Source organism: Schistosoma mansoni (genome assembly GCF_000237925.1).
Source record: "Schistosoma mansoni, WGS project CABG00000000 data, chromosome 3 unplaced supercontig 0105, strain Puerto Rico, whole genome shotgun sequence".
NCBI classification, from domain to species: domain Eukaryota; kingdom Metazoa; phylum Platyhelminthes; class Trematoda; order Strigeidida; family Schistosomatidae; genus Schistosoma; species Schistosoma mansoni.
This window is the reverse complement of record NW_017386009.1, coordinates 916,636-935,734: the sequence shown is the minus strand read 5'-3', so window position 1 is coordinate 935,734 and position 19,099 is coordinate 916,636. Positions and strand designations below refer to the sequence as shown.

General features: G+C 34.4%; 1 protein-coding gene across 1 annotated transcript in view; it reads left to right on the top strand.

Moving 5' to 3' along the window:
* The window catches only part of Smp_075770 (hypothetical protein), a 39,063-nt gene extending 23,516 nt beyond the window's left edge, over positions 1-15,547 (top strand). The window contains exon 2 of the mRNA XM_018791308.1: positions 14,296-15,547. Coding sequence (XP_018645521.1) covers positions 14,299-15,069 — 771 coding nt within the window. The 5' untranslated portion in view covers positions 14,296-14,298 and the 3' untranslated portion in view covers positions 15,070-15,547. The remainder of the gene's footprint in view (positions 1-14,295) is intronic.
* Positions 15,548-19,099: the final 3,552 nt, after the last annotated feature.

Genomic DNA, 19,099 nt, shown 5'->3' with positions numbered 1-19,099 from the left:
ATCATTACAGCCAATGCTGTTGTGGTGTATGCTACTTATGTCGACAGACATAAGCAGTATGTAACACCATTTGGAATTGGAAACCCTGACAGAAAAAGGCTATGATAGTTAACTTAAAGAAAATAGTAACGAAAATAGAACGGAATTATGATTTGAAAGAATCATACAGAATGTAAAGAATAAGTGATGGAAATTCGCAAATGAAGTATTGTGTAATTTTGCATTAGGAATACATTGGTTGTCCTCACCTGTATTTTCGTTCATTACACTGTGACTAGAAACGCTGTCGTCAGACCATTTCAGAAGAGCTCGAATATGTTTATCAGTGTGGAGTGTCACCTCTTCTATATATGGCGGTGTCGTTGAGGCTATGTATGCATCGACTCTGTCAGGTGGGCATTTTTACTGCTTATAATTGGCAATCAGGAGCCTCTGCTATTCTTCTGAAGCATTGCTCATACTTTGAAACAGAAACCAGCGCAATCCTAACGACACTTATTAGGAATGTGAAAGACTAGGACAATGAAGATTTACTCATTCATCGAAAATTCATCCCACAATAGGACGAAACGGCCTTCCAGTGCTTCCAGGTTTTCCATGGATGGTCTAGCTACAATTGACTCATGATCTCAACTATTAAAATTACTATAATATCCACAAAAACCCCTTCTGACATAAATCTGACTTTATTTACATTGTTTATAACTAAAACTTTTATATTACTGTATAAACACTCACTGAATATATTTCATACGAAGCGATACAGGGGATATAATTGTAACATTGACCTACAATTCACACTTCATATCAAACAATGTCTACACATAACCGATGCAGAAGATATTGACCTCTAAACGTCACCGGGAGAAAATCTAGCTGTAAAGCTTCATATAGATTGCCCCTAACTATCCGGCATTAAATGAAAGGGAAATTCAATGTGAGGTCACTTAAATTAATGGCTACATTGCAACTTGATGATGTATAATAGGATGAATTCATACATATATGTATATGCATTTCATTCATGTTTCACACACGTACTAGCCTATCACTTATTAATCATTAATCAAACCTCAAATAATAACAGTAGTAATTATTATTATACAAAATTCCATTCTGTTAACCTATAGTTTTCATATCACTGTACTAATCATAACCTATGTTACAACATAATTAATATAAACTACAAGGACATCCGAGAACCAGCTTTCGGAGTTGCAGTCTCAACCTTCACCTCACTCTTAGTTATCGTGTCGACTTTTGGAGGTGCTACTTGTTGCTGTTGCAAATGAGGCTTATCCTTTTTAGTTAATTTTCACTTCGTTTACTCTGCAACTTGGATAGCAGGATATCCGGGTCTTCACTATTCAGAGTGTCGTCCAGCAACAGTGAGAACCTGCTCTTCACTTCCACGGAGTACTGATAAGCGTGGTCAACACTAGCCATGACTACAGAATACAGTCTGCAAGCATAAAATACAATAATAATTAATCAAAAACTCTATTGAATGCAAGTACACATTATCAAGTGCCGTCCAGTAGTACTTCCAGGTTTTCCATGGTAGTCTAGATTCAATTGACTCATGATTTCAACTATATAACATTTTATAAAGTTGAGATCATGAGTCCATTAAAGCTAGACCACCATGGAAAACCTGGAAGCACTGGACGGCCATTTCGTCCTATTGTAGGACTCCTTAATAGTGCGCATCCACGACCTCGCCTCGCGAGATTCGAACCCAGGACCTATCAGTCTCTAATTTGTTTTTTTTTAATTCCATAAACGACTATTAATATAAAACTTAATTTGAACATTCAAAACTGGAGCTGCCTGTTCAAACGTTTAAGCCATCGTTTAGTTCCCTAACTTTTATTTATCGCCATTCATTCTCCTGTTTTAAATTTGTTCTATTTCACTAAGTGAGTCTACTAACAACGTATGCTTATGTATTTACATGAAATGTTTACAATCTATCTTGAATTGAATTACTAAGAAACTTATAAAGTATCACAATGGTAGTTCACATATTTTCCTATTCTTTATCTGTCCTTTAAAGAAACAAGAAGTGATTCACTGTAGAATTCATACATTAGATATATTTGGCAAATAAAAAAGATATCATAAAACTGTGACTGATCGTAAACATTTATGCAGGAATATGAACAATAGTTGGTTACTGTAAGCAAAGATGGATAGTGGCTAGCGGTGGAATCCAGTTTGACGCGCTTTTCGTCCTATTCTGGACTCTTTAGCTGGATATACCTGCATTTCAGAGTTGATGTTCACTTTGGGACTCGAACCCAGTGAACCTTGTGAAATAAGGCTATATCGAGGCAATACGCCAATAAGAGACTGACCAGTTACAGTCCTAAACATCAATGGGAAGATTTAAACAAACAATACTAAGTGAATTTAATAGTTGGTTACTGTTTAAAAAACACTTACAAATTCAATGCTTATACAATAGAAATCTCGATTTAATTCCCTCGCTCCCCCCCACCAATTTCTTCTGAAAACCTTTTACTGTAATCAGAAATATGATATGAACTATAACACTTCAATTCTACTCGAAGTTTGTCCTGATGATGATGTCGTTCAGAAGGACGATGAAAGCTCCACGGCCAAACCATCCAGGTCAGAGAACAAAATTCCATCAAAATCATCCACCTGAGCTACAAATCTTCTCCACCATCTCAAAAACTATAACAAATATTATTATTATTATCATGAAATGGTATTCAAATAAGAGGCTCTATAGGATGGTAACGTCACCCCTTCATTGATTACTATACATTGATATCTAAAATTAACTGTCATTTATTACTAGTTTTTTTTTGTTTAAATCAATCAATTAACTTTACTAATAATAATAATAATAATAAATTTAATCAGATTATATACACTTGGTGGTGAATTAGTTAAATCACCGGAAATGGTAAAAGATCATCATTTCTATGTTGCCGCAGGAAGTGAAACATTTTTATCACGTGATTATGGACAACCATTACCTCGATTAATAACAGCAAGTAGAAAACCAACTCAGTAAGTTATTACATTGATATGTATAGTAGTATGTATGTATGTATGGATGAATGTTTGTGTGTTTAGATTGCTTTCTCAACTCAAGGGATACTTTCTTTTAAAGTACTGTCTTCAAACTTTATAGAATAGTTTCATTGTAGTTTAGATCAGTTGTCGAATAGAAAGATCTAAATAACTATTTATTAAAACTTATTGCCTAGTGTGAATACTATCAAAATACTCCTTTTATTCAATAGTATGAATTGAGGATATTCATTTTTATACAGAAAATGTGTACTTTTAGGATAATATAAATCTATCTAAACGAATCCAGGTTTAATTATCAATATTAAGCTCATTTTCAAGGAGTTTCTTATTGCTGAAAGTGAAAACAATGAAACCCTGTTAAAATAATAATGAGCTTGTTATTCAGAATCATTAATTGTAAGGACGGCTCGTCGGTAGACTCTAGGAAGCTTTAAGAAGCCCAGAAAGAGCCTCAGACATTCCATCCAATTACTGCCAGGGGAATATTCTAGAATGTCGACGTGTAGCTTCCTCGCTGGATGGATAAGAATGACCCCTATGTGCCTATTGGTTGACCGAAATGATGATTTATATTCAGCCAATAACTATAAATACATGAGATTTCTGTACTATATTTTGACACTGTTTTGGGGAATAACATTCCTACTTACTAGTCTTCTGTCTTCCCTCTTGCGATGTTGCGGGTTCGATCGTTCAAGTAGTTTAGTAGTACGCGGCATAATAAGAATCAAAGCTCTAGATATAACATTAATGATTTACACGGTACAGTTTTTTATCATGATCTAAACACCCTAAAGACATTATAAGTCATAAAGGTCCCGGATTCAACCCCTGATATGATGTGTAATGGCTTAATCAAATGGAATACTAACGATATATAAAATGGATTTCTTTTTGTTTCCAATGGCATGTGACATATATTTAGTTTTTTAAGAAGAATCCTAAATGCTAATCTCTTATGTTCAAGTTACTGTGTGAATTCAGTCTGGAGCTATTAGAAAGAAATCGAATTGAGTGTTGATTGTGCAAGATTTATCAATCTCATTTAATATATAATAAGCGACCAAAATAGACTGGTTCTATTTGAAATGATCGCAGTGATTGAAATCTAAATAATCTAGTCTGACGAAGGTATACTAGTGCTTACTCTTTCAGGAAAGTTATCAGAATTAGTTATTTGATTGTGTCCCTGATTAAGCTCGAACCCAGTTTAAGCTTGACATGTTATGATGTAAAAAAAACATGGAACGATAATTAATCCAATGTCTACCTCCGTAAAACCTTATATTTCCTGCAACATCGAAAAATATCATCATGGTTACTAGAACTTAATAATTAGCCAAAATATCACTCATTATTTGATTGAAATTCTCGACACTAAATTTTTCTTATCCATAAATGGTTGTGGAGGTTATTTAGATTATGAATGGATCAATGTTAAACCACCTTTGAAAACCTAGAATCACTGGGCAACCGTTTCGTCCTATTATGTAACTCCTCAGCAGTAAGTACTCACGACTCCGCTTATGGGACTTGAACCTAGGAGCTTCGATCTCACGTATGAACGCTTAACCTATAAACCATTGAGCCAGCATCCAATGGTATTCATGTCTAACTTCAACCAATCCAACCAATACTTTCGACAGAAATCTATTCATTGAATGTGAAACACATATCATCTGATGAACAGATTTCTGTTTTTTTTTCACTAAATTTCAAAGTTACTTTAATCAACTAATCAGTAAACTTTTACTTAGTATTGTTTGTTTGGATCTTCCTATTGATGTTTAGGACTGCAACTGGTCAGTCTCTAATTGACGTATGTGCATACTGTATGTATTGCCTTGATATAGCCTAAACTCACAAGCATAGTAAGCAAAGATGGATAACGCGATGGTGTTTGAAGCGGAAGGTACTGGGTTCGAGTTGCAGAGTGGACATCAACTCTGAGATACAGGTACATCCAGCTGACGAGTCCCAAAGAGGACGAAACGCGCGTCCTGGATTCCACTGCTAGCCACTATCCATCTTTGCTTAATCAGTAGACTGTTGTACATTTTTTGTTAAAACTTAATTGTTTTCTTTCCTTAAATCTTATCACATGTAATATGATTCTGTGAATACAAAAAAGGTTGACAGATTCACGTGTATCAACTTAATGCTTGAAGGAGGGAGTAAGGAAGAATGTTATCTAACAAAAGAAAAACAGATGAAATAGTAATAACAATAGTCATGTGTCTATAATGGAATCATAATAAACAATAATAACTTGTGCACATGTTCAATAAACCCAGTAACTATTGAACTAAATTCAATTAGACTTATATTGTTTTCTAACACATTTACACCTTGATTGAAATATTTTAAAAGTAAAAATGAAAGTAACTATACTGGGAAGTAATATGATATTTGATATTATCCTTAAACCTAGTATATTGTTCGTCCGGTTACTAGATAACGCCCCAACAGTGTATAAATCAGAATGCACATACGAAGTGTTGATTACGTTTATTATTGAACCACACACAGATATCCAAAATTACAGGCACGTTAAGCAAGTGAATGAGTGTAAGAGTCAGATGAGCGAGCGAGTCAGCGAGTCAACGAGTAAGCGAATCAGGTTTAAAATGTACATTATATACGTACGGAAATGCATGAATCATCGAATCAATTAAGCGATTAATAGTAAGGCTAACAAAATGACAAGCAATACTAAGTTAATTTAAATTACAGAATCTCTTAGTAAAATTTGAGCACCATACAGTAAATACTCCATTTGCAAAATGTTAATCAATTATCTCAAACTTGATTGTTCTTTGGTTTCCACACTCATCATTCTCTGTTCTCCTTCTCTTTTATTCTATCTTCTTAACCTTCTATCATCAGACATTTCACTTTCAAGTTTAATGAGATATACTACTTATATCTGTCGACATCAATAGCATATATTACATATATCACACACAAGATAGGTGTGAACTAACGTATATTATGCAATTATGATTAAAAACGATTAGGGAAAATATTTATTGTAATCCACGTATATCTGAACTTATGCAGTCATTAGTCGGTCATCAATTACTCTCATCTATACAACATATGCATATCCACTAAATCAATGATACCATTTATTTGAAACTGACAATCTCCACAACCCTATACTGATAATTACCATGTGCTCGTTAGCGATTAGCTTCGTGAGGTAACTCTCGGAGTTCTAGCGAGAAGACATGACCAGTGGAGATAATCCGTGTCAGATAGAGACAGGTATCTACCTCAAATAATGGAAGATGGTCATGCGATTTGGTGGATTGATTGCAGTTAGATATTAACACAGTCGGATTCATGCTCAGTGGTCTTTAGTTTAAGAGTTCGTGAGCGAGTCCCACGTATGGGATCGTGAATACACACTACTGAGATGTTTCATACTAGGACGGAACAGCCATCCATTTCTTTCAGGTCGTCAATTGTGGTCTAACATCATTTGATTCATGATCTCAATCTCCACAACCCCCATACTGATGCTAATATAGTTTTCTTTTTTTAAGTTACAAATTACCTTTTAATATAAATATTAACACTTTTATTCATTATTCCAACTTTCTTTTTTATAATCATACAATATACAATGGTCAACAGTATCTATGCCAATGTACATTTCATCAATGATATACCTGATGAATGTTATACACATAGAGGTCAACATCATTATTATCATGATTGAAGGATATAAAATCGAATCCTTTCACCCTTTAATAGAATCATTTGTAGATGACTATGTGTGTGTGTGTGTAACTGTGTGTGTATTATACATTGAAACATATGTCATGTATGTTCATTAATTTAGGTTCACAGAGTAATAAAACTATTTTGTATGTAAACAATTCAATGATACTATTTGTGGTGTATGTATCAATGAACTACTTATTTTTTTAAATGTATTAGTAGTATTGTTGTTGTGACTGACAATAACCAACAATATAATCCAACTCTTTTGTGCTTTATTCGAAATTGCTTTATATAAACATATATACCTATATTGCTGTACAAAACTGAGCTAACTGTATTTTAGTTTGTTGAATGCCAAAACAATTGATGATGGTATAATGAATAGGTTTCATTGTTTATGTAAATTTCAAAGGTAGTGAATAATGTTTTGGTCTTATTTTTTACTTTACAGATGTACGAACCTTTTTTCGCTATGATCAGTATTGTGGATTGGTCTAAGTTAGACATAACCATAGTTGGATTCAGACTCAGTAGTCTTTAGGTTGAGCGTTCGTGAGAGAGAGCTGGGTTCGAGTGCCATCTGTAGGATCGTGGATGAGCACTACTGATGAGTGTCACAGTAGGACGGAACGACCGTCCAGTGATTCCATGTTTCCAGTGATGGTCTACCATCGATCGGTTCATGATCTCAACTAAAACGTTTTCATTATTATAAGTTGCTTAAAGCTATTCTACAGGAGACAGTGAATGAATGATTTAGGTTTTATACAAGTTGACACTCGTCAGTAAAACTTACTAGAAATCTTAAGAGAACTCCTACTAGCTATGAAATTCAAACCCATGTGATTCAGTTTCACAGTCTAAGATGTTACCAACTAATTGTTCGAGCCACGACGGACATCCTGTAAGAATGATCTGACTGATTACTGAACAATGATCAAAATCATGTTTTTGTAGTTTCTAATGCTGATCGATCAACACTAAGGTTTGAACAAAAGTGTATTCTGAAAATAATTATAGAATGTACGTCAATTTACAGGCAAGATCAGATTTGCCCAAAGTATATGTGATATTAAAGAAAAGTAAAGTCATGTTATTTGGAAAAGACTGATTCGTAAATTATTGTTATTGTCATACAGATAATAATAATTTGAAATGTGCGATCCAGTCAATATGTATTATGGACATTACATAGTGTATATGCTTATATTTTACTAATAAGCATTAGTAAAATGCGGTTATAATCGAAGTAATGACATTACACTTGATAAGATATTGTAAGAGTTTCTTTCAATACACTTTTAGACTTATAAGCATATCATGTCAGTCAGTCAGTCAGCTACAATGTAGGACCAGGCACATATATGCATCGGTCCAAGTTGACATATCTCATCAGCATAACAAGATGAACACCGGATTCATAGAAATAGTTCATTTAGTGGTGGTATTATATAAAAGAGAGGTTGTATATAAGGATATAGTATAGGAAGGAAGACAGATATGAAGCAATTTTAATCTCAAGGTTTAAAGGAAGACAGGGAATGTATACACCTGCGACATTGTGATCGATTCTGAGCCATGTCACGTAGAGTCTCCAACCATTGGTTACGATAGTCGCGCGGACCTCAACCAAGTAGTCTACATCTACCAACATGGCTCAGACTAGAAGCTAGTGACTTCAAGCTGTGATGCCGCGTCTTGGTTTGGCCACCCCTAACTCTCTTCCAACCATCCCAATACTAGTCAACATAGCGCGTCGTGGTAATCGGTGTTCAGACATACGTAACACGTGGCCCAACCATCTTAGTCGATGAAGATTCACAACCTCATCAACTGATTTACCATCATACCCTAATACCATGGCAATATCAGGAACAATATGGTGTACTGAGTCATTAAGAGAACAGTCAGATAATTAACAATCTTCAAGAAAACTATATATACTTGTGGGGTGAATGATGCTTCACGTAATCTTTAAAGCTATATCTTTCAGTGTTACAGTCTCTCGTTCATATATAAATTATTTTTTTTTGACAATTAGACAAAACATTTTCGTTATTGATAAGTCTTGTTGTTTGAACGCTATACTCGGATTATAAGCTAATCTCGTGACCCCCAAACTAGAACTACACAGTGACTCGAACACGAGAGAAAAGTCACAAAATATGTGGGAGGCATTTTACTTCAAAGGTTCATTTATGTACATAAAATATAGGGTTTTTTATAGTATTTTAGAAGTCCTTGGGTTTTCTTGAAAATTCTAAAATGCTACTAAACACAGTAACAGGTAGTTAAGACCAACACCAATCCAACTTCCTTTTCAGGTCCCTCAAGAAATACCCTTCCACAGTATGGGCAGCCGGGAAGTGATATTAGCCCTCATACCCGTAACTGACTGAACAGTGTAGTAATCAGCCAATCAGAATCTCTACATGTAACTTTTCATTTTCGTGATGTTTCTAGTAAAACGTACAATCAAACGCTAATTGGATAAAATGCTTCTTTATGTTTCTTGAGCTTGTCATGTCTATTGCAAGACATTTTCAAGATCGCCCCAACATTTATCTTGTCTAAAAGTTTTTTTTTCTTACAAAAATTTATAATCTTAGTTTGTGTTGGTTAGCGTTTTTTTTTTAGCGAGTTAGTTTTTCTACGGGATGGGGTTGCTAACCCCATGCCCAACCCTCCTCCTTTACCCGGGCTTAGGACAGGCAGTAACTCTAGAAGAGCAACATGTGGAGTTATAATAAAATTTGCGTGTGTGTATATGTGCGTGTTTGTTTTGTTTCTTCTATGAAAATCATTCTTGTCAAAATGTCTTCTTCTTCTTATTTTCATTTACCTAGTAGATTTATTTTGATATTTGAGTGAATAACAATTTAGTTTTCTCGTTGTCTCTACGCTAATCCTTCCACTTCTGTAATTTGTTTTTTTTTGCATTTTTTTTGTTTTAACTAATCACAAGTTTAAATATTTAATGATCGTTCGATTTTTTTTTATTTTTTTTTTGGTAACTTCAATACATCTAATCACAATTATAAATTATGTTGTTGCTGTGGTTGTTGTTACCATGGTTGTTTGCTTTCTCTTTTTTTGTGACTTAATTTGTCTCGATTGTTTTTTGTTTATCTAATCTATAAAAAAATAGAACGATAAACAGAATATGTAAGTTATGTTATTGTTTGTTTTGTTTTAATGGAACATATTCTCTGTTTTTGAAGAAAAAAACGGTTGTCAAATTGTGTTCCCCAAGTTGATCGTGTTACCTAGTGAAAGTAGTCAATCGTTTTTTTTTTACAAGTGATCCAGATTGAAATTAGATTTTCTTGTTCGAAATTATGACACCAGAAAACTATGATTTGTTATTTCATAGTTGAAAGCGTTAGCCAATTGAAGCTAGACCACCATGGGAAACCTGGAAGTACCGGATGGCCGTTACGTCCTATTATGGGACTTCTGAGAAGTGCGCATCCACGATTACGCTTCATAAGATTCGAACCCAAGACCTATCAGTCTCGCGCTCGAGCGCTGAATGTATGCTGATAAATTTAAAAATTCTTATTAAATAGCTTATAAGACAAAAATTCAGTGAATAGATTATTTTTTTGATTGAATTTATTATCTACAATTAAATTCATGTATATAAACTCTTATAACTCAATTAAGTAGTATGTACATCTTAAGAGGTTTCTTATGTAGATTCTATCAAAAATCAATTGAAAACTTTTCATTTTGATTTTGTTATAACTTCGTAGTATTTGGTTATCTTTAAGATGATGCCTCGGTCCACCAGGGTGTTTAGTACCTGTATGGTTGCGCCACAGGATTGAGCTGCACTATTCAGATTGTAGCGTTGAAGTCCATATAGTGTCTGGTTCTCATGTTAAACGTGATTGAGCTGTACTGTTTGGGTTGTCACGTGAAAGTCCGGATGGTGTCTGGGCTATCTGTTCCTGCCATTTTTAGATGTTTCAACAAGTTATCTGTTTCCTTGTTTGCATTAACACATCATTATGCCTATTATTCTCATAACATATTCAGGTGCGTTTGTGAAAGGTTTACGACATTTCGCTGTACAAGTTACAAAAGAGTCTAATCAGAGACATCATGATTACTGTCTACATGTATCGAAAAGAACATACAATATTTAGATGTCGATTCCTGAACTGGTAACATCTAACTAGTGACCATTCAATATTTATCATCAGGATCCACCAAGAAGTAAGAAGTGGAAACTTGTTGAAATACTTTGTACTGAGAATTCTATACTGTACCGGAAAGATGATATTGAATAAAAGCCACTAATAATAATAACCCATCTGTCTAATACTTTTTTGGCTTTCACTATTTGTTTAACCAACGTCAGTACATTATGAATATCATTCACGCATAAAAAAATTAATCTCCATGACACCCCTATATCAAATTAGTTAACTATTAAAATTCGATTAAGTCAATATCTACATGTCAATTATCCACTAATCCTTGTTATTCCCTTAACAACAAATTATTTTCAAAAATGTGCTTGACATTCATTTTTCTAGTACAATGAACAGAATGTATCCATTTAGTTGTTTTACTTATTTCTTCCTTTTTTGGGGGCGGATGGGTGGGAAGATCAATCAATATATCATCATGTCAAAGAGTAAAATTTCTGTCATATTATACAACTCCATTTGTTATTTCTCTGTTTTTTTATTCTTGTTTATACTACTTAACTAAGTAGTAGTTGTTATTAATTACTTCAAAATTCCAAATAACATCTCTAATTGCTAATCGTTATGATAAAAATAAAAAGAACCGATCGGCAAAGAAATAAAGTATCATAGTATTACATCTACATAAATCAATCAATTTTACATTCTGTTCATCATTGAACTCTGAATTACAATAATGAGTTATGGACGTTGTTGTCCTCAGTTCGAATCTCGCGAGGCAGGATCGTGGATGCACACCACTGAAGAGTCCCACAATAGGATGGAATGGCCGTCCAGTACTTCTAGGTTTTCCATGGTAGTCTAGCTTCAATTGACTTATGATCTCAACTCCAATAAAAATAACTAAAATCTCCAAAAAATCCCCTTTCTGAAAATGTATATTCCCCTATTTTTATTTTGAATAAGATTTACTTATTTCAAGGTCATGGCTAATTGATTTTTCTGTGTAGAACACAAAGGGATTTTAGCACGCACACACACAAATATGCACACAATTACATTTATATACATGAACAAATAGGAAGAGAGAATATGAAAAATAAATTATGGAATGAAATTTATTGTAAGGTGTAATTTATTAGTTTTGTTCTTTTTTTTGGTTACAAAGTTTACATTCGTCATGTTATCACATTATAGATTACCAATTGGTGTGTGTATGTGTGTAGAAAAACATGTGATTACGTAATAATGTATAAACATATCCATAGTAATCCAGAACTCTAAAACACTCGAATGTGATATTATGCATATCTGCCTATGTGTACATAGATGCGAACGAGATACCGTTAGATTTTTAGGTCAATTTACTTAAACTACTTAATAATAATTTAGTAAGTAGATTAACTATACTCAAACATTTTTGAAATGTCATTGAAGAGTAATGTTAAATGAAGTGATATTAAGAAAGATGGTGTGTGACGGTTGGAGGATATCATCCATGCATAAGAAGTTATGTATAATGTTAACTGGTCCATAAATTTACATATCTTGAAACCATCTAATAACTCATATTTATTAAATAGATATTTCAATAGTTGATTTCATGAATCGATCTAAGCTAGACCATCATTGAAAACGTGGAAGCATTGGACGACGCTTTTCAATGATGGTCTAGCTTAGATTGACTGATGAATCCAATTATTAATATCTTCAAAAACCTCCATTCTGATAAAAAAACAAAAATTACTTACTTACTTACTTACTTACTTACGCCTGTTACCCCTCGTCGAGGAGCATTAGCCACTCACCAGCATTCTCCATCCAACTCTGTCCTGAGCCTTCCTTTCCAGTTCTTTCCAGTTAACATTCATCCTTTTCATATCTGCTTCTATTTCCCGGTGTAATGTGTTCTTTGGCCTTCCTCTTTTCCGCTTCCCTTCACCATTCCAAGTTACACCTTGCCTCGTGATGCAGTTTGGTGATTTCCATATTGTATGTCCTATCCACTTCCAACGTCTTTTGTTAATTTCCTCTTCAGCTGAAAGCTGGTTTGTCCTCTCCCATAAAACGCTGTTGCTGATAGTATCCGGTCAGTGAATGTTGAGTATTTTGCTTAGACAACTGTTTATAAATACTTGTACCTTCCTGATGATGGCCGTAGTAGTTCTCCACGTTTCAGCTCCATACAGTAGGACTGTCTTGACGTTCGTATTAAGGATTCTGACCTTGAAATTGGTTGAGAGTTGTTTTGAGTTCCATATGTTCTTCAATTGTAGAAATGCTGTCCTTGATTTGCCAATCCTCACCTTTACATCTGCATCCGATCCTCCTTGTTTATCAACGATGCTCCCAAATACTTGTAAATATAAATTCACTTGGTATTGTTTGCTTACGTCTTCTCATTGACGTTTGGGACTACAATTGATCAGTCTCTTATTGGCATATGTGCATACTGTAAGTATTACCTCGTTATTGCCTTAATTCACAAGTATTCTAAGCAAAGATGGACGAAATGCACACCGTAGATTCCACTGCTAGCCACTATCCATCTATGCTTATTAATGGGAGGATTCAAACAAACAATACCAACTGAATTTAAACTTTACCCCATTGTATTAGCAAGTGTGTATCAGGACTCAGTAGCTGAGTGGATAACGTGATGGCGTTTGAAGCGAACGGTACTGAGTTCTTCATCCATCTTTAAATGATATATCAGTTTAATTAATTCTAAAGGATTTTATCACTAATGTTTTGCAGTGATTTATTTCGATTAGCTAAGGAAAACAGACATGTTAACCATTCAAAACAAAATTTTTTCATTTCTTTTAAGTAACTATTTGAACTAAAACATTCGAAATAAAGACTTTCATGTAAATGATGAAGTTGACTGATTCACCCTTCATTAAAAATCACAACTTTTTTATTTGTATTGCATGTAATCAGTCATACTCAATGTAGAGCGCGATGCAATTGTACGCAGGGTAGAAGTACTGGACGGCTGTTTCGTCCTATTGTGGAACTCCTCAGCAGTGCACACTCACGACCTCGCCTCGCGAAATTCGGACCCAGGACCTACCAGAGTCGCGTTAGAGCACTTAACCGATAGCCCACTGAGCCGGCATCCCATGGTGTTACTGTCTAACTCCAACCAATCAACGAAGTTGAGCAAACGTTCAGTAATTGTCTTCCAGGTTTTCCCTGGTGGTCTAGCTTCAATTGACTCACGCTTTCAACTATGCACATACTAAATCTCCACAAAAAGGCCCTTTCTGATCATTCAATTTTTCATACCTTTTCCCATCAGTTATTATATTATTATATTTTCCATTTTCTTTTATAGAATATGTCATCAACTCATTCAAATAGATCAACACCAATATCAAGAACAACTAGCACTACCACTACAACTACTAAAACAACAACCACAACAGCCTATTCCTATGAACATCCTGATAAAGAATCATTAGCTGCAACAAAAATTCAAGCTGGTTATCGTGGTTATTGTACACGTAAAAAATATGGTAATTTATCATTGAATTCATCATTACCATCATCAAATTATCCTTCAATATCTACCAGACAATCATATACTATACATCAATCACCATTAAGAAACAATAACAATAATAATAATAATGATTTAGAGAATGCAGCTACACGGATACAAGCTAGTTACCGTGGTTATTTAACTAGGAAAGCATTACGTGATGATAATGATAATATTACACAAAAACAATATAAACCAATCAAAAATGTTCCCTATTATTCTAATGATAAAATCAATAAAACCAATATCGATCATAATATTGATAATAATAATGATGATGATATTGATGGAAAAGTTAAAGCGGTAACTAAAATTCAAGCTGGTTATCGTGGTTATAAAACAAGAAAATCATTAGCACCATTATTAAATCATCATCATCATAATCAACATCATTTAATATCAAATAAAGAAAATCAAAATTATTTAGACTATAAAACTATTCAACAAGAAAGGGATAACAGTAATAGTCATATGAATACCTATAGTCTGTATGATCCTGAATTAGCTGCAACTAAAATACAAGCAACATTTCGTGGTTATAGAACTAGACGACATTTACCTAAATAATGATAATCATATAGATATAGATATGCATATATACCTAAGTATTCATTTAAAGGAAAGCATACTTTTTGTGTTTCTTTCTTTATAATTGAATAATGATGAATCATCTCTCATGTTACTTCTCTTAGACTGCCAACATCAATAACACAAAGAATGAATTGAAGTCATCGACATCTTCAAAAATTAATACTGATCAACATTTGCATGCTTATTTGATTATATTTCTTCTCATTTATACTTTTCTTATTTCAACTATTTAAAAGAAGACGATGTATTCATTACTATTCATGGTAATAAGAGATTGTATACAATGATATTCTTTTGCCCAACTCATCAATCATTCATTCATCTAGTTGAAATGTAACAACAACAAAAACTTTGACAATGTAATAGTTAGACATTCAATTTGTAATGGAGTCTCGTTTTTTTTTTTTGTTTAAATCAATATAATGATCTCAATATTTGAAAAAATTAAAAAAATAAAAATCATGATGTGTATAACATCATAAAAGTTTTAAATTATTTGTTATTTCTTTTATATAGTTCAGATGATGAGTCAATTGAAGCTAGATCACCATGGAAAATCTGGAAGCACTGGATAGTAGCTTCGTCCTAGAGTGGGATTCCGTCCAGTACTTCTAGGTTTTTGATGGTGATCTAGCTTCAATTGACTCATGATTTCAACTATTGAGATTACTATAATAATCACAAAACCCCCTTCTGATAATGATTATATGTTCACTAGTCATTGACTTCAAGAGATATTTCCTGAAGCTTTAGTGAGAAGCAGTAACCAGAGGAGTTTAACCTGGTCTGTAGTGAAATATCAACTCACTGAAGACAATAGTGATTGGTGGTGCAATTTCATGGATATGTTGAAGTTAGATATTAACACCATCAGATGCCGGCTCAGTGGTCTAGTGTTTAAGCGCTCGCGTGCGAGACTGATAGGTTCTGGGTTGGGATCTCGCGAGGCGGGGTCGTGGATGCGCACTGCTGAAGAGTCCCATGCTTGGACAAATCGACCGTCCAGTTTCAACTATTAAAAATTTATTAAAATCTCCACAAAACCCTCTTTTGATATGATATAATTGACAAAATATTCATAGAAATCCATTGAATTCTTTTACTGTAATGAAATTATTACCAATTTTTAAAACAATCAAAAGAAAGTAATTATCATATTTCAATGAAAAAAAATTTTTATAATGAACTCTGATAACTTAATTATCAAATGATTTTTAATCTGTTTATCAATAAGTAAAGATGGATAGTGGCTAGTAGTGGAATCCAGGACGCGCGTTTCGTCCTATTTGGGACTCATCAGCTGATGTTCACTCCGGTACACGAACCCAGTACCTTCCGCTTCAAATGCCATTGCGTTATCCACTCGGCCACTGAGTCCTGATAGCCACTTGCTTGTGCAATGGACTGAAGTTTAAATTCAGTTCGTATTGTTTGTTTGAATCTTCCCATTGATGTTCAGGACTGCAAATGATCAATCCATCTTTGCTTATAATACTTGTGAAATAAGGCTACATCGAGACAATACGCACAGTATGCACATATGGCCAATAAGAGACTGATCAATTGCAGTCCTAAACATCAATGGGAAGATTCGAACAAGTATTATTGAGTGAACTGTTTATCAACGTTTATGAGATTGATCAAGTTTTGATTACGTAATATAATGAATTATATTCTTATACTGTAATATCCTCTCTTCCTTATTTAACTATTACAAAAAGTTCTCTTTACTAATTGTATTAAGTTTCCATAATTTAAGTTACATGTGATCTAATCATAGATATTATATAGTAAGATGTAAATATTTCTCATGTTTTATTTTAGTCGTTTGTGAAACTTCAACAGTTCATTGTTTATTAAAAAGTATAAGAGTATTTTAACCTACAAGTAATCTTCTTATTATGGAGGATTTGTGGAGATCGTAGTATTTCCACAGCTAAAATCACGAACTGATCTTAGCCAGATCATTAATGAAAACCTTGGATCACTGGATGGTCATTTCGTCCAAACATGAGACTCCCCAGAACCTTCGGTCTTGTGCGAGAACGCTCAACTTATAGACCAATGAGCTTGAATCCAAAGCTGTAAATGTCTAACTTCAGTCGGTCCATAATCGTGTGCAGTCCTTCATACATTGCCCTAGGTGGATAACTGTTTGACACCCGAAGTAGATTGACCTACACTGTTCATGGCTTCTGACAAGAACACTAGGTATTAGGTCTTAAAGCTAGTCACTAGTGAAAACTTGATGGTCATTAGTAAGGCATATCTGTGGAGACTGTATTTTCACAATTGAAACTACAAACAGTCCCACACAAAGAAGAAACGGCCGTCAAATGATATGATGTTTCATTATACACTAGTATTCCTATTGATGGATGCTTAGGATTAATTATTCGTTTACTACAGAACGACAATACTATATCTGACAGATGTCCTTTAGGCATTAGTCTAATCATGAAATCCTTAAAACTTTGCTTAGATTCGACACTATTTACCTTTTAACGGGACATCATACAAACGAACTAACAGTGTAGCAATTAAATCCTCCATGTCCCCTAGCGTAGCCAACCTGCTTGCGGCACATACAGGATCTAATATTACCGCCAATAACATTAAACCGTGAACTTGGCTTAAATATGTAGATGATACCTTTGTTGTCATAAAAAAGACTCATCTAAGATCTTTTTCGAAACGGATCAATACACTTTCATCTCACGTCAAATCCACGAACGAGAATGAACATGGTGAGTTACTATTTTTAGATTGCTCAGTAAAATGTAATCTCAATGGAATTCTAAATCTATCCATCTACCGAAAGCCTACACACTCTAATGGCTATATCGACTTCCATTCAACACATCCTATCAGTGCTAAGATCTCACTAGCTTCAAATTATTTTACAAGAGGCAACAAGATCATCACATAGAAAGAGGATAACAAAAGTTTGTAATTGACATCTTACAAATCTTCATAGGAAGATTATTAGAAGTATATTAAAACGAGACCTTTCACTGCTAAATAGTAACTCGGATGAAACACCATGGGTCGGTACTACAGTTTTACCATACAGTCATGGCACAACTGAAGAACTCCAAAGGATCTGAAGACAACACAGAATTAAAGTATATTACAAAACAACGAATACAGTTCGAAATACTTTAGTTAGCTTAAAAAAAAGACCCCATTTATGTCTACACAGAAGTGTGTTCACAAACTAGGGTATGTCGATTGTGATCTATTCTTTATTGGAGAGTCGTCTCGTGAAACCTTGACTAGGGCCAAAGAAACATATTAGGTACACAAAGAAACAGAATAATTCGGTAGAACTGAATAGACTTCAAATTAAATCGGCAATAGCGGTTCACGCCATTTCCAACAACCATCAAATCGATTTCATAGACATCAAAATATTACAAAAACGTTTATCCAACTATAAAGAAAGGAAAGTACTTGAAGCGTTCCATATAATGCTTAATCCAACTTGGATTATATATCCAAGCTACCATGTCTCATATTATTCACATTTCACACTATTAGCGTGCATACAAATTAAACTCTATGGAGGTGGTTACTTCGCTCTCATACCCAAATTGTAACATGGTGCACCTAATCGGTGTGCCGAAAGGACCACCTTTGCTATCCCGTCATTTTTTGCCCCCAAATGCCCTGGTACGGCCGAGAGTGGGGAGAGTCTGCTCTCCCTCTCGAAATGCTCTCACATGGCCAGCGAATATATAGCCTCTGACAGGGAAGTCCTACTCACTGCACTCTCGTGGCATTACTGTTGTTTACGAAAGTGAGAGGACGAAAGCGAATGTCCGGCGCTTTAACCGGGTTGGTGGATGTGGAGGATCCACCTAGGGGAGTTGGAAAACCCTCATTCCAAACCAATGATTCATATGGGCTCCAGGATTCTGAAGGAACAAATGGCGTATGAACCAATCGTTGGTCACCGGCTACCATGAGACTGCATCTCCTCACGATGCTTCACTGTCTTGTGGAC